At 49.0% G+C, this 16,975-nt stretch overlaps 1 protein-coding gene across 1 annotated transcript in view; it reads left to right on the top strand.

Moving 5' to 3' along the window:
• LOC128123962 (protein FAM169B-like) overlaps positions 1 to 16,975 on the top strand; it is an 84,804-nt gene that overhangs the window by 29,831 nt on the left and 37,998 nt on the right. The window contains exon 4 of the mRNA XM_052760222.1: positions 14,298 to 14,383. Within this exon, the coding sequence (XP_052616182.1) occupies positions 14,298 to 14,383 (86 nt within the window). The remainder of the gene's footprint in view (positions 1 to 14,297; positions 14,384 to 16,975) is intronic.

Below are 16,975 nucleotides of genomic sequence, written 5' to 3'. Positions count from 1 at the left end.
CACACACACACACACACCACATATATACTCACTCACTTTCTCCACACATACACACTCACACTACACTCGTACACTCACACCACACATACTCATTCACTCACACCACATACTACTCTCTCTCTCTCTCATGCACACATACACAGATAATAAACAACCAGAAGGTGGCCTTTGAAGGTATGCTGAAATCCTGTGGGTTTTAGGCACTGTGGCTTCCTTTCAGAAGGAGAAAATGGATCCTCTTGGAATAATTCTGTTTCAATTCTGAACATACTAACTTATCTCTGTTTCACATCTATCAACATTCAATTCTAAATATTTTATTTCCACTTCCTGAGAACAAGCCTTTCTTGCTCGACTAACTATTGATCCCACTTTAAAACAAGAAGGAGCAGGCTTCTAGCCAGATGTTCTGAGCTAGGGTGAGATGGATCTTCCTAAGACTTTGATCTGTACGGCAGTGATGCCTTGTTCGTAGCCAGGGTGCTAAGAGGACAGGTGTATGCAGACCAGTCGATCACTGTGTCTGGGGAGCTTTGGTCCCTGCACGCTGGGGTGGCTCAGGCCACTGTAGCATGCTGATGTGCCCACGTCCGTGTCTCCTTTCTGACCTGGCGCCTTCCACATTTGGGCCATCCAGGCTGGTGGGTGTGGCCTCCTCAAGGATGGTTCTTCTCAAGTTTGGGGGTCGCCTTTTTATGCTCTTCATCCTCTGGTTGTTGCTTCTGTGGTGTTCCTTCCGCAAAGTGGATCATGCAGGATCTGCATGTGGTGACCTTTTAAGGACGTGCCTCGTGGCATCTCAAGGCACTGCGTCATCTGCTCTTTCTAGTCCGTTCCCGACGTTTTGCATGCTCTTGGGAAGAGTAGGTTTCAATCCCGGGATCATAGTCATAGGCTCTGGCAGCTGTGGGATAAATTCCATGAGTCTAGAGCCGTTTGCCTTTGCCGTGAGGATGGCCCTCTGTGACCATCAAGCATTTGGCATTTGTTTTTTGAGTTCTGTTCTCCATGGCTGCAGCCAGCCAGCCAGCCAGCCTGCCTCCCTGGCTGCCTGCCTTTCTTCCTTCCATCCATCCTGTCTGCCTGTCTGTCTTTTCCTTCCTTCCTTCCTCCCTCCCTCTTTCCCTCCTTCCCTCCCTTCCCTCCTTCCTTCTACTCTACCCTCTATCCCTTCCTTCGTTTTTTTTCTCTGTCTGTCTGTCTCTCTGTGTGTGATAACACATCTGTGGAGGTCAGAGGACAGCCTTGGGTGTCAGTCAGTCAGTCTTTATCGCCCACCTTGTTTGAGACAGGGTCTCTGTGTCTGCCGGGCTCGCTGGCCTGTGAGCTTCTGGGAGATCTTCCTGTCCCTGTCCCCATCTCCCCTCAGGGGCACTTGAGCACTTGCTAGCTTATGCAGTGTTCCGGCCCTCCCCACCAGGGTCATGCAGGGTCTTTGGGGGCCTGGGGATTGGTCCTTCCCTATGGGACACAACCTCCCCTCCTTTACATAGTATCACCTACGTCTTTGTGACAGAGGACGCTTTCAGATGGCGGGCTTCTCTGGGAACTGCTGGGCCGCATCACTGTTGCCCTCCTCAAGAAACTTGCTGATGACCTCGTCAGGGGTTTTCTTTTTAGCTCTCTTCTGACAATGTTTGGTTGACATACTTTTATTTATTATCTATCTATCTATCTATCTGTCTATCTATCTATCTATCTATCTATCTATCTATCTATCTATCTATCTATCTATTTATTTATTAAAACTAAGTGGTGAGATGTCAGCCAGCAGGCCGGCAAAGACTATGTAGAGGCTGGTAAAAGACGACACTCTGTAACTGAGTCATGTGACGGAGACACAGTACCAGAGCACTACAGAAGTTTCTGGAAGGAGATGGTATTGCTCTGGTAAAGGGAGAGCTGTGAGCGGTTCTTGGCAGGAAGGTAGAAGCGGGTCTAAAACAAGGAGTGTGAACCCTGAGAAGATGCCCATGACTGCTTCCCTGGCTTTCTGCCTCTGTCTCCTGGTGCCAGGCTCAAGGGTGGCACCTGCTTCTCCTCATGCTCACACAGGCCACTGGCTCCTGTGACCTACAGGGCTCGGGGACTTGTGCCTCTGGCAGCTGACACTCCTGGGCTTGCTTCAAAGCAGCCTCCCCACCCTGGAGAATCCAGCTGTGAATCTTACCAGTCCCCCCACCCCCCCAGCCTTGTTTTTTGAAGAATTCCAGGCTTCTCTTTGCATTTTTTCTGTTAAGTTATTGGTCATTACTTATCCTGGAGGCCATGATGGATGGGACGGGGAGGGGAGCACAGAGTTTGAAAGATGCCTGGTTATATTATCGAGAGTTGGGTGGGACTCAGGCTGGAGGCAAGGGTCCAAGCTCTGACTCTACAGTGCCCAGTAGGTTACCATTTGGGTGGTTGGAAGGAAAGTTGGCTTTGGTCGGGGACCAGAATGTTTATCCCTGGAGGCGGCCAGTATCCAGGTCAGGGGTGCGGTGGGCGGGGCTGGCACATTTAGGGGAAGCAGTAGGAGAAAGAGCCCTAGGGGGGCCTGGGAGGTGGGGATGAAGGGGCTTTGGGCCTGGCCATGTGCTGACACTAGCCAAGCTTTGCTATTTAGGAGAAATGGTGTCAGCTGGGCTCAACTGGGGATTTTCCTGCATGGTCTGTGGGACTGCAATGGTAGCCTGGCACCAGGTATGCTGTGGGCAAAGGGAGCTGGACCTGGACGCTCTCCTGAGTGGGACTCCTGCTACAGGTGTCCCTTCAGGGTGGGTCACATCAGTTTGAAACTCTGTTTATATCACTGCCCACGGCCCTGGTCATTCCTTGTGGCTGATTTTCTTGGGTAAATCATAAGCACCGTGAAGGCAGGAAGGGCCACTCAGATCTGGCTCTGAAGGGTATGTGTCCTCCCGAGAGGATGCCTGACACGTGTTCCCAAGCCTTCCTCCCAGGGAGCTGTGACACACAGTTGTGGCCCAGGCTCAGAAACAGCAAGCCAGACACTTGGGGGGCCAGGAGACTAAGGTGACAGCGTAAACAGCTGTGGCTACACATTGACTTCCCTCATGGGAACGTCTGCCTTTCCGCTTGGCTCCTTGGACATTCTGTGACCAAGCGTAACGTTCACTCTTCAGATTGCTGGTAATTTATTTACAGTGTTTGGTGATTGCGCGTCATGTGCGCCCTGAGAAAAACAAGCAGGGGATTGAAAAATGATGATTTTTTTTTTCCTGGAAAAACATGTCCATTATAGCCCGCAGTGACAGCAAGTGCCAAGGCAAACGTTCAGATGAAAACAGAGTCTCTGTGTAGACAGCCCTCGGAGGGGCTGTCTCGGTCCAAGGAATATTGCGACACTGAGAGCAGGCCTCTGTGCTGCCTTTGGGGCAGGTGGAGGATCAGGCTTGAAGAAGTGGAGGATCAGGCGAGAGCTGCACCCCTGAGGGGCTTGGAGGCGTGTCTCCGAAGAGAATGCCCTTGCTGAGGCACCCCTTACCCCCTTGCAGGCTGTCTAGACTATGAGGATGGCTTTGGGATGGAGTCTGGGTACAGAGTGGGTAGAGCTGTGGATTTCTTGAAGGGAGGTAGGAAGGATGGACCGGGATCACCCCAGCTCTCTTAGCAGAACGATCCCCTCTAAGCCGTTCTCCAGATAAATGGCTCATGTGCCTCTAGTAAACTCATGGGTGGTGCCTTTGGGAGGCTTGTCCTTGCAGCAGAGTCGGTGGGGGAAAAACTATAATTGTTCTGGCTTGGGAATATTAACTCCACCCCCTCCCAGACTCCAAAACAGAGATGTAGAGTAGGATATCTCCTTCAGGGTCCCCTGGCCAACACTCTGTTGGCATCTGGGACCCAGGAGACCTAGCATTTGTCTGTTATAGCTGGTGCATGCATTTTGTATCATACAAAGACAGATACCATCCTGGGGTACACCTTGAGCACTGGAAGAGCCCACTTAAGGGGATAGCAAGGGGTGGGCTCTGGTTGGAAACTCAGCTTCCGCTTAGGTACCCACTTCTCTGGGCAGCTAAGATGTCCTGTGGCCATGGACCCATATAAACCTCAGAATCTTTTTTCCATCGGTCTGTGAAGGAAGCAGATTGGGGAACACTCACAGTGCCAACAGTGTGTTTTGGGAACACCTGTTAGAAGCCCATGGTTTGGGCTCTTCTGTCTATTCCCTGTTAATTTATGGTACTTACCGTGAGATGGATTTAAACAGAGGGAAAGAGCATCCCAGGAGGGCATGTCATTCATACCAAGGAATTCACGGTGTTTGGAAACCATGGAGGCCGAGGAAAATATTTACAGTGTCCAGCATGGGGGTCTTTGTACTGAAGGGCAGAGACGAGTTTGCCTCTAGGCATATGGAAGGTTTCTATCCATGCAACTGGGGTGTCTGTCTGCATCGCTGTGCTTTCTGCAGCTTTGGGAAATTTCATGAGTTTGCTGTGGTCTACGTGGGCAATTCTAATGTTCTTTTCCTCGACAGACTAGACTTTTTTTTCTTGTCCTGGTATCTCTTAGTTCAACTGTACTTCAGGATCCAAGGAGCACCCCCTTCCTCTACCCCCTCTTCCTTGAGTTCAAATCTAGACCCATGAAAACAAACTTGCATGAGGCAAGGAAAGCCTGAGGCGCACAGAGGGGCTGCTGGGAATGTACTGCCAGCCAGATGTTTTTCTCCATGACAAAAGGCGCTTGGGCATCTGAGGAAGTGTTTGTCCTTTAAAGACAACATCTGTATGGAAATGGTAGCCCTAGTAATGCAATGTGACGGTTGCTATGTCAACTGGTGTATTTTCCCCTCCCCTTAAATTATTGACCAGCACAGTCAATGTTGCATAAAAGTCATACAACTCAGTGGAATGTGTTTATGTGCCGGCCGCTGCCAGAACTTTTCATCGCTCCCCCCCCACCCTCCCCACATGTATTTGCTTTTGGGAGAGATGGCCCGTCACTTTGGTTTAACTGTGCTCCCCCCCCGCACCCCAACCCCAACACACATATTTCTAAGATGTGTAACAGGCCAGTGGTGACTTAAACTGCGGGGGAGCAATTGAGGGACGTTAAGACGGGCTTGAGGGTCTTGAAGCCCTTTTAGCTGTCACGCAGAAGTCCAGACCTTGGGGCAGTGTGTGAATCCCTCGCAGCTGGCCTGGGGAGGTAAGATGTGTGTTGGGGGGCAGATGAAGGATACTTCTTCCTCTTACAGTCCTTCTTCCTCAACCTGAGGGGGTGCTGGGATTATGGACACGTGCCACCATTCCTGGCTCTCTCTGCTGTCTGAAACTGGCACTTCATGTTCCCTTGGGGTCCTTGAGTCTTCCTGGTTAAGGTTGTCTGACTTCCTTCAGTCCAAGCTGGCTGCCTACTTCGCTCTCTGGGATAAAACCCACCCTCAGTGGCTCCTTTCTGCCTCCTGCTCCCGCCCCCCCAGCACTCCCCCCCCCCACCCGCTTTGTCAGCAGGATTGCTGGGGGTCAGCCCTTCACTCTCACCTTTTCAATCACCTTTCGCTTCCCTCTGGGCCTCTGACTCACCCCTTCTCAATCCGTTCTTTATGCTTTGAGTCTCAAAAAAACAACAAAACAAAACAAAACAAAAAACTAAAAAAAAAAAACAACAAAAAAAAAAACTCCCAAAACTTTATTTCTAAAAATAGCACTTTTAAGTACACACAGCTTTGGGTGCCATAGTTTATACCTAAGGTGGTAGAGGTTTACCAGAGTCCTCTTGCCTGCTGCATCCACGTACAGCCACCCCTGTGGTCAGTGTTCACGCTCCACCTGTACATACATTGCAACCATTGCCTGCAGCGATGTGTCTCAATTCCCCAGATTAGCCTCATTTCCTGTGAGGTCGGACACTCGCCTCTTTTGCTTGGTCTCTTCTGTGACTTATTACAAAGCCCGATACCTTGATCCGACCACGGTGGTCTCCAAGGCTGGACCCTGTCCCACGGCTGGCCACCGTCCCTTGCCCCAAGCTTGGTCTTGGAACATAGTCTCCATCCTTCCCAGACCGTCTTGAAGTGCTTGTCACAGTGCGTGTCCTGGCCAGGCTGTCCTGCTGGGTCTCTAGTGTTGAGTGAGCACGGTGTCTGGCACCCAGATTTGCTGAAGAAGTACCACGCTCCTCACTTCCTTCAGAGTGGTGACAGCTTGACGATACTGACTCTGCTGAATTCTTCCCTTCCCAGCCTCTGCCGCACAGTGCCTGGGCCCCTTGTCTCACTGGACACTGGCCCCTTCCTTGCCTGGCCTGGCCCCAGCTCCACACCAGTTTTCCTGCCTATTTTAACCTGTGGTCACAGTGGGGGCCTTTGAACCAGTGGGACCCACCCGATTCACATCTTTTTTTTTTTCCCCCAGTGGTGCCATTTACACGCGTACAACATCGAGCAGGTGTCTCAATCCCTGAGCTGCACCTGGGAAACAGAATGAGCTTGGTGGCCACGGCATGAGGTGCCACACCTGCCAGGGCACCGAGTGCTTGGACATGCTGTTGTGTCAAGTGTTACTACTTTACTACAGGAATTGAACTGCGTCTCTCCCCTCCTTCCTTGGAGTCAGAGCGGCTGTCCATCATCTCCAGAGCACACCCTAGACTAGCCTTATTCCTTCTTATACCTTTGGTGTTGGTGTGGCAGTTCTGTCTTTGCCCTCCTGTGTTCTTTCTCTTCTCACACCTGGAGTGTCCCGCCCTGCTCACCACTGCCCCACTCGTTCTTCAGGACTCCTGTTCTCCTCCCTCCCCTCCAGCTGCGCACAGCTCGAGCGTGCTCAGGTTTTATTCTGCGTCGTGCCCAGGTCTTCTCTCTTTCTCTAAGCTGGACACTTCCTAGGAGAGAGCTCAGATTTAATCCCTTGAGTGAATGTAGTTAGTGCTCTGCCTCCAGTGGCTCCTCGGGGTGTGTGTGCTTCATGGGGAACTGACATTGAGGAATTGCGACCTGTTACGTAGGACTGTGTGCCACTTTGGCGCCGCCTGCTGGAGCAAGTTGGGAGAGTGGCAAACCGCCGTGGGAGCCACCTTCCCCGATGGATGTGTTGCTAATTTAGCACAGACAGCATTCTTTCCTGAGTTCAGCTGTGGCCTGAAAAATCTGTCCCTGCTTCTGGCTGTCACAGCCTGCCCATTCAAGATGACAGGGGACCATAACTCTCCCTAACCTATTCTGTGGAAAACTTGCTTTTTCCAAATGGTTGTTTTATTTGGTTACTAATTTGGAAGATACTTAAGTTAGAAAGACTTAGTTCTTAGCAGGATACACGGCTTAAAAATCTCATTGGAGCTGGAGAGATGGATGTCAGTGAAACAGACACTGGAAGACCTTAGTTCTATCCCTAGTACCCACTTAAAGATCTGGGCATGGCTATGCATGCTTGTAATGGTGACCGGGAGATAGGTGGATCCTGGCGCTCTCTGGCCAACCAGCCTAGTCCAGTCAGGGAGCCCCAGGTGTAGTGACAGGTCCTGTCTAGAAAAATAAGGTAGGCGACATGGACCACAAGCTTCCCCCCTACACACATGCACGTACATATACATGTGCACTGGTACACTGCTCATCTGTACACATACACACACACACGCACACACACATACACACACAGAGTCTTGTTGGGAGGTGCTGCTGGTCAGGTGAGGTGCATGCCCTAATCAGGAGCACTCATCAGCTCGATGCTCTCTGATAGAAAAGAAAGGGGTGGTGACAGGGATAATGTGGTGTGAGGAGCATGGTGTCATTCCACTGAAGGGGATGGACAGGGTGGCAGATAGCAAGCAGTGAAAGACAGTCAGACAGGTAGACAGACAGACATCTCTGTGCAGCCTGGAGCAGAAGACTGTCTGGAAAGCAAGCTTCCCAGGCAGAGATGGCCTGTTACAAAGCTTTTTTTATTTAATTTTTTTTTTATTGCCTCCCAGAAAGCTGAACCAACAAAGGCTTTTCACACTGCTTTGCAGAGTTTAGGGCAGGTGGAGGAAATTTCTAGAAACCACAGGAGAACTCCAACACTATAGGAAGTGCAGTTCGGTGAGGTCCATCCTCTCACGGAACCTGCCATGGAACCAGGGGGAGAGGATGCTTTGTTGAGCTAAGGATCGGTACACAAGGCTAGTGGAGGAGCTGTCATCTGAGGCCTGGTTGGCTTTGCAGTCTGGACTCTCCTCCCTACACCAGGTGCCCAGGGCTATGCGTGGAATCGCTTCCAGCTGCCTTGCTCACTGCTTGTGCTGAAGTCCATCAGATGCTAGAAACTGAGCAAGTGACGTGAGGCTAGGCTGAACTGGCATGTTCAACTGTCTCTTAAGTCTTCACCCGGCTTCTTGAGTTGTCCTGGATGTAGCCTTGGACTTGTGGGGCCCCTTACCTCGGCTGTACATCGATTGCCTGTCTCATCTGCCTGCTGAAGCCTTACCCAGTGATCCAGGGTTTGTGGCAACCTCTGGGGACACTATCCCCCCCCCCCCCCCCCCCCCCCCCCCCCCCGCTCCCAGGTCTGTCTTCTCTGGGTCCTCATGACGGTCGGGTTTAGTACCTTCGTGCCTTGTGTCAAGGCAGCTAGCTGAGCTCTGTCTCTATCCGCAGGCTGCCAATCCCTGGAGTCAGGATAGAAACGGATTCATCAGTCCCTCGGGCCAAGGTTCTGTGGACAGAGTTGGGAGCTCGGCCAAGGAGAGCTGAATTCACTTGATCCCTTCATGCCTGGGATGAATCTGGGCCACTGGGAGTTCACTTAGGGACCTCACTATCTTAACTGGTTTGAGAAACCTTGGCTTGCCATAGAATAAAATCCAACAGCAGCATCTTCCTTGTGGTCCATGTCACCTGTCACTTGGAGGGAGAGAAAGAAAAATTAAATTGGTGCCAGTGCCTTGGCAATGCCCCTCATGATGACCTGGCCTGCTGGCTCCTCTTAGCCCTGAGACAGGAGGTGGGGGCGTGGAGGTGGATGGGTGATGGGTGGAGTGAGAAATTGAGGATTTGCTGATCTGTGTTGTTGGTTATTTTTGCTCTTTTGGGAGGCCTGCCACCCTGCTCCCAAATATATCACACACGGAGGCTTATTCTTAATTATAAATGCGCAGCCTTAGCTTGGTTTGTTTCTTGCCAGCTTTCCTTAACTTTAAATTATCCTGTCTACCTTTTGCCTCTGTGCTTTTCCTGTTCTTACTTCTGTAAATTTTACTTTTACACTGTGGCTTGCCGTGTAGCTGGGTGGCTGGCCCCTGGCATCCTCCTCCTCCTCTGGCTCCTTCTTTTTTTTCCTCCCAGATTTCTCCTTCTATTTATTCTCTCTGCCTGCCAGCCCCACCTATCCTTTCTCCTGCCTTGCTATTGGCTGTTCACCTCTTTATTAGACCATCAGGTGTTTTACCCAGGCACAATAACACAGCTTCACAGAGTTAAACAAATGCAACAAAAACAAAAGTAACACACCTCAGAATAATATTCTGCAACAGATCTGTGTGGCAGTTTTTGGTTTTTGAAGCACAGGTGTTTTGGTTTCCATTTTGTCACCCTTAGTGCTGTTAGATCCAGGGTCTCTGGCACATGTCAGTCCACCTGGACCCGTCCCATGACATGTCCTTGCTGTGCTGTGACAGCTTTGGCATGGCTCTGCTGCCATCTTTTCTGTCTGTATTTCCAGGCCCTTGTTTCTCACTGATCAGAAGCTGCTCTGTCCTCCAGGCTGGTTCTGGTTTTGGGGACAGGTTTATTTTAGACTGTTAAATTTGACTGGACTCTGTTTTTATTGCTATGTACACTTAGTCATGGAAGATGGGTTTTGAAAAACATCATGAGGCCAGGTGAATCTATTTTGTTAACACCACGACTAATGAACGCTCGGCTGTGCTCCGTGAAACTCAAGAAGTGTCAACATGTTTCTGTTGAGGATGGTATTAGTGAATCGAACATCTGTATTACAGGAATGCAGTCTGCTAATAAACCAAATGGTTCGCCTTGTTGAGCTGGGAAATAATCCTTGTGGCTGGAGAACTCTGCTCCCAGTTCTCGTAGCTGCCATTTTGGAAATGACTTGCATCGAGTAAGTGAAGGTGAATGTCGGGCATGTAATTGGCTCTTCTCTCCCAGCCTGCTGTGTGAATTTTAGAACCATTGTCAGTGATGAGGATTCACCACAGATCGGAAGCTGACTGGCCGGGATAGAGGTTGCTGGTTTTTGGAGGGGGCAGGTTCTGAGACCACCTTGAATGTCTGGCTGCGCCTTGATTCCTGGTCTTCCCGGATCTCTACTAACTTGTCTCAAACAGCAGAAGAGGGCAGAAGGGAGTGGTGGCTGACCCCGAGTGGTCCACAGTGTTTGTTTTACGGTTGCAAACCTTATGGTATATGTTCAAGTGACTTAGTTTTTGATTCCATTGTGTCCCCCGCCCCCCAAGTCTTCATTTAGAAAGGGTTGACGGGAAGATGCATTTAAAAATTACAGCACATGGGAGGCAGAGGCAGGTGGATCTCTGTGAGTTGGAGGCCAGCCTGGGCTACAGAGTGAGTTCTAGGGAAGGCACAAAACTACACAGAGAAACCCTGTCTTGAAAAACCAAAAAAATAAATAAAAAATAAAAAAATAAAAAAAATAAAATAAATAAAAAAAATTCTGTGACTTTCCAAACCCTTGGGATCAGGTACCTGGCTTAAGAAGCAGTGAAAGAAATGTCTATTAAAAAGGCATAAACGATTGCAGAAATCAAGCAAAGGAACTTTTGTATGTGAGATGCCAGCAAAGAGGCAGAAGCCAGGGTGGGATTCGCCTGTTGGAAAGTGACCACTAAGTCGGATGGACTGGTAAGGAGACAGGGATGGGCCCAGGAGAGGGGGCTACCTTAGTCATCTGAGGCAGGAGGCTGAGTGGAGATGGGAACAGGAAGACAGGGAGTAATCAACTCATTGATTGGCAGGCAAGGAGGAGCACATCCTGCTTGCCGACTTTATCCTGGGTGTTTCAAACCCAGTCTCCCTGGCAGATTCCTAGACACCTGGGGCCATGTCTTTGGACCACTCTGGTGAGGAATCTGGGGCAGTGTGTGAATAGATATCACATCCAGACTTGGTTCAAAGGATGTTGGGCAAGTCAGCAGGGCGGTGGCACCTTTAAGGTGTGGCAAGGTAAGAGTGAGATCAGAGGAAGGAAAGGCAATCCCCCACCACATCCCCACCCCACCCCTCCTCCACCCCCACTCCTTCCTGAGTCTTTGCTCCAGGGCCTTCTTCTCCAAAGACAGCCCCTCCCCACGTGATCCGCCCGGTTCTGAAGAGCGCGCTGCATCCATCTCTGGCCTTTTCCTGGGCTTGTGGTCCAGAGTCCAGGGCTGGACCCTCTCTCTGCTCTTTCTAGCCAGTTGTCTTCGACCCGCCCTCCCTTTCAGAGCTGCAGTGTCCTCAGAATGATGCTGATAATAGTTTCCTGATGGGGCTGGAGGAAATTCCTGGGAAAGCAGGCTGGGCGGAGTCCAGTGCCAGGGCATTGCTCAACACACAGGAAGTAACTCTCTTCACTCAGGGCCCATAGATAACATTCGATCTTATGGTGTGTGGGGAGTTAAGAGTTATGCAAAAAAGTTATGGATATGTTTTTTAAAAGATTTATTATTTAAAAATATTACGTGTATGAGTTTTCCCTGCATGTGTGTCTGGGTTCCACGTGTGTCTGGATCCTGCAGAGGTCAGAATAAAGGCCTCAGCGTCTCTGAACTGGGCTTGTGGATGCGCGGAGCCACACTGCTGGCGCTGTAAATTCTGAACCTGGGTGCTCCGCCAGAGCAGTGAGTGCTCTTTTCATTGCTTGTTTTGTTTTTAGAGACAGGGGTTCTCTGTGTAACAGCCCTGGCTGTCCTGGAACTAGCTCTGTAGACCAGGCTGGCCTCGAACTCACAGGAACCTGCCTGCCTCTGCCTCCCAGATGCTGAGCACACCTGGCCAGTGGGTGCTCTTAATGGATGAGTTGTTTCACCAACCCCAAATGATTAGTATCGGGGGCTATAGGGGTCCAGCCCCTTGATAGTCCCCTCCCAAGGTCCGGGAAGAATCTACAATCAGCTGATAATTAATCTTTGAAGAAAAGAAGTGAATCTATGTACACGAAATTCCTTAGTCTATACATTTTATTATTCTGTCAGTTTTCTCTCTACAAGTTTATACTCTGCTCTCATTTTTAGCTCCTTTCTTGCCTGATTTCTCTCTATATTTATCTACTGTCCCCTCTAGGTTCTATCTTAATTCCTTTATCTAGTTCTGTCCTTCTAGGTTCTCATCCATCTTGTTCTTTCCCATATCAGCCCCTCTCCCATCTCCTTCTCTCCCATCTCCTTCTTCTTCATCTTGTTCTTCCCATCTGGCTCTTCCTCATCTTCCATCTCATTCCTCTAGTCCTCTCTTCTACCCCTTCTACCTAGTTCTTTCCTGTCTCAGTTTGTTCCTCTCAAGTTCTTACCCATCTAGTTCTTCCATTCTCTTTTCTCTGTCCTCTCGTGCCCTGGAAGTCCTGGTATATATACACTTACAAGCAGTATTCCCTTAGCAGTGCAAAGCCAGGCTTCCAGGGTCAAACGGTGATAAGAATCACATAGGGAGGCAATAACGGTTAATTATCATTTGCAACCCCAAAGGGAAGTGACCAATGGGGAAATGAATTAACTAAAGGCTAAATTTGGGTAATATCTAAGAAGAGGGCTCTTATGTGCTCAACTATAATCATAAACGTGATTGGTAGAAAATGTTAAGAATCTATAAGTTGCTAGGTCAATGGGAGAAAATAAAACTGTCTTTTTTCCTGTGGCTCCTATCTGTCCAAGCTATCTGCCGTTTTTCTGCAGGGTGGGGGAAAGTGTGCTCGGTCGCTAGGCAACCTGTGTACAGGTCGATGCCTCTGGTCATAGTTAAAGGGAGATCTGGAACTAGAGGTAAGGTTTGGGAAAGGAGGAAGTAAAGCTTAATTGGCACATCCGCCAGGCCTTCTCAAACAGGTAGCCTGGATGCTTAAGTCTGTTCTTAGAGAGTACAGAAGTATCTCTGATAAAGTACTTTCCTCCATCGGGGATGGACCTGGCCGGATGCTGCCAATGATGATAATTATAGGGAGGCTTGAACTGGGGTTCTGGCTGAGCATAGCTGTCAGAACAGAAAGTTATCTAAATATTACTAGAAGTGGTTAGGTAAGGAGTTAAAGGTCTATAAAGTTAGTAAGGCTGTAAGAAAGGAGGGTCCGAGCTAAATTGTGTAAAGCTATTACTTAACGTCCACCTGACCTAGGCCGTGTCTCCTTGTGGAATTTGCCTTAAATCAGGAAACTTGCATGTGGACTGTTATTACTGCTAGTCCTTGAAAGCTAAGGGAGATATCTGATTCCAGAGAAAGCCTTTTCTGAGGCTGTTCTCCAAATACCTGGAATGTGTATGTCCAGAGAGTGATCAGTCCACACTGTTAGCCCTTCTTAGGGAAAAGTCAATTGGGAAAACTATGAAGGCACACATGATTTTCGTAACAGAAGACAGCTGATACATAATAAGCCAAGTAACACCAAAAGCTCCTTGGAATTTGGCTTTCTCTGGAGAAATTCCCTGATCCCTCCAGGTAGTGACTTTGCCATAGCCAGCTGAGTTCTTGTGATATATTCCTGCGGCCTGCAGCAGATTAGACTTTGATATATGTTCCTGACAAGGAAAAATAAATTTTTTTAAAGGCAGAGAGTCTCATGAAGCCCAGGCTGGCCTTACACTTGCTATATAGCTGAGGATGACCTTCTCCCCTGCCTCTACCCCTCATCCTTGCCCCTGAATGCCAGATTGCAGGTAAGTACACTACTGAAGTCTACACACTCAGTTTTTGTGGTGGTGGGGATTGAACCCAGGGCTTCATGCACATTAGGCAAGCAACCTACCAACTGAGCTATATCCTCAAACCTAAAAAAAAAAATGTTTTTTTGAATGCTTCAATATTGGTTTGTATTTTGGGGTATTTCTTTTTCTGAGCCACAGACAGGCCACCTGTGAAAATACTGGTCTTGTCCCTTTCAGGTGACTCTTCTGATTTGTGTTCTTACAGAATGCCACGAACCTGACCTCAGGCTGGGGCGCTAGCTCCGTGGTAAGGCACTTGTATAGCATGTGCATGGCCCTGGGTTCCATTCCCCAACATCATAAAACAACGCAAATGATAAAAATGTCACCTGATTCACCCACAATGCCCTCAGCTTGTTGGCCCAGGCTATTGAAAGTGCTGCCCCCCTCCAATGAGTGCTGTGGGACTCATGCCTTTCTCTTGCTTTTCCCTTCAGTTGTGGCTGTCTACCTAAAGGGGTCCTGGTGGTCCATCGAAGACGTCCTAAGAACTTCTGATCCCACCAGGGAAGGGCTCATGAAGGTGAGGGGATATGATTTTAAATGAACATTTGCAAAACAGGTTTTCGGGGTCCTTTTACTGGGGCGTGTGTTAATAAATTAAGCCTGAATAGCAGGCATCTTTATGGGGAGCCACTTCTTAACTGCCCGAAGAACGGTTTCCTCTGTGGCTATGTTGTCTAGCTCCCTGTATTCATTCCATGGGCTGCCCTGTGGGGGTACCAAGTCTGGCATGCTTACACAACAAACTTTTCCCTGTCTCTTGAATCTGAAGGCTGGAGGTCTGAAGTCACGGAGTATTTCTTTTGAGGGCTGAGGGAATCTGTTGTATGCTGTATCCCCACTTCTGGTTGCTCTTAGCAATTCTTTGACCAGAAGATGGCGGTGTTCACGTGTCTCCACATCTCCATCTTTGGAAACATTGTCAGCCTGTGTTGAGACCCCTTTTGATAAGGACATCATTTGTATTGGACTTTGGAAGAGTAATGTACTATCATAGCTCGATCACCAATAAAAACCCATTTCAAATAAGTTCCCTTAGCAGGTACTGGTGGGGATTTCAACATCTTTTAGGGGCACACCCTTCAATACTATTAGCGTCCTGCCACCAAGGAAAACAGGAACACGTGACCGGTCACCAGACACCTGACTACCGTTCAGTCTGCTTTACCATCTTGAGTGCCTCTCGTGCCTCAGTTTGTAAACTTCAATCTGTCCCATTTCTCTGCTGTGTTGAGCAGTTTTTCTGTTGAGTATATTTAGGTCATGGTTATGGATAGAAGATTTGGAAATGAGTTGGTCTGTCCTGAATATTTATTATCCCAGCTTCTTCGTGGGGTTGGTCTAACTTCAGAATCTTCGAGGTCTTGTTTGTGTCCCTGGAGGCGCAGGCTTGAGTAACCTAACCAGTGAGTGATTTAGTTGGGTGTGAACCTCAGTGCCCCTAACGTCAGGCCTGGCGCCTTTCAAGTGCTGTGGTGTGGTAGAGCAATGGTAGGTAACGCAGGGGCCTGGGATGGTGAGGGTGAAGGCAGGCAGCGGCGAGCAGCTTCTCAGAGTGTGAGAGAATAGCTGAAGTGGGGCTAAGGAGGGAGGCAGGAATTGACGGAGAGAGAGCTGACCGTGTGCCTCCTCACTGCCTGCTCATCTGGCTGGCAGATTTATTTTCACTATGTAGGTGAGATAACGATAATGCTCTGCATCATCTTGGAATGGTTTGTCTTTCCACAGTCGTCTAGCAAACCACTCACTTCTTCCTGTGGGGTTCAGTAAGTGCTGAGTGGAATGTCAGCATTTGTTTGCATTCAGTTTGGAGAAGGAGTTTATAGTGTAGTTTCTTCTATCGAACAATTCAAACATGGAGTCCGAGGGCTGAGCACATGGCTCAGTGAGTAAGAAGCCCTGCTCTGCAAGTGGAAGGACCTGAGTTAGAATCCTCAGCACCCATGTAAAAAGCCAGGCATAGACAGTTGTGTGTACTCCATCTGTGAGGGGACGAGACAGGTGAACCCCGAGAGCTCCTTGGACGGCCCTCTGAGACAAGATGGCAAACTTCCGCTTCAGTGAGAGACTGTTCCAAGGCAGTAAGGCGGACACAGGAAGACCTCAAGGTCCTGCTGTGACTTCTGTACGGGTTCCCACATTCCCACACTCAAGTACATGCACCATACAAACACACAATTGAGAATTGAAAATTAAGTCCTACTTTAAGCAAGCTTCATCGACGTGTAATTTGTATGCCATAAATTTACTCTAAAAATGTACAATCCCATGATGTTTAATAGACTTAAATCAATCACTCCACAGCATTTTCATTATCCTAACTCTGCTTTTAGCTGAACGACAGTCCCGCATATGGGTAGACTATATTTTATTATCCATTCATCAGTGGATGGGTATTGAGTAGTGTTCACGTCTTAGTTGTCATGAGTCTTCGTGTGTGGCTTTTTATGAGGACATAGACTTGGAATTTTCTTGAGTATATACCTAGGAGCGTAATTACTGGTCACACGGTGTCTCTCTAGTCCATATTTTGAGGAACTGCCAGACTGTCCTCCACAGTTATTGTGTCACCTGACTTACCCCCCGCAGCGCCAGCGGGTTTCAGTCTTTCCACGTCCTCAGCAGCACACGCTGTTGTCGGCCACTTACACTTCCCATCTGCAGTCCTTTGACTGGAACCTGTCCCCATAGGCTTGGGTATCGGGACACTCAGTCCCCAGTCCGTTGTGCTGTCTGGGGAGTTAGGGCGGGCTTTGAGGTTTTAGAGTCGTGCCTCACATCCTGTTCCCTCTCTCTCTCTCCTTTCTGTGTATGTCTTTCCCACCATGATGGACCCTGTCCCTCTGGAACCTTAGCCAAAGTCACCCTTCTCTTCCTTCAGTTACTTCCGGTAATGGTGTGTTATTACAGCAACTGACAAGTGGCTTGTGCACCATCCTGCAGGTGTGAGGTGGTACCCTAGAGATGTGTTGATGTGCGTTCCCTGACGGCCAGGAGACCGAGCATCTTTTCTTGTGCTTAATGGCCGTTTGTATGTTCTCTCTCTTGGAGAATGCCTGTTGCGATCCTTCCTTAGTCAAAAATCACTTTTTGATTGGAATATTTGAATTTT

This window comes from Peromyscus californicus, unplaced genomic scaffold, assembly GCF_007827085.1.
Source record: "Peromyscus californicus insignis strain IS unplaced genomic scaffold, ASM782708v3 Scaffold_4__1_contigs__length_199733344, whole genome shotgun sequence".
NCBI classification, from domain to species: domain Eukaryota; kingdom Metazoa; phylum Chordata; class Mammalia; order Rodentia; family Cricetidae; genus Peromyscus; species Peromyscus californicus.
Note: the sequence above shows the minus strand (reverse complement) of the source record. Positions and strands in the feature narration are given on the sequence as shown.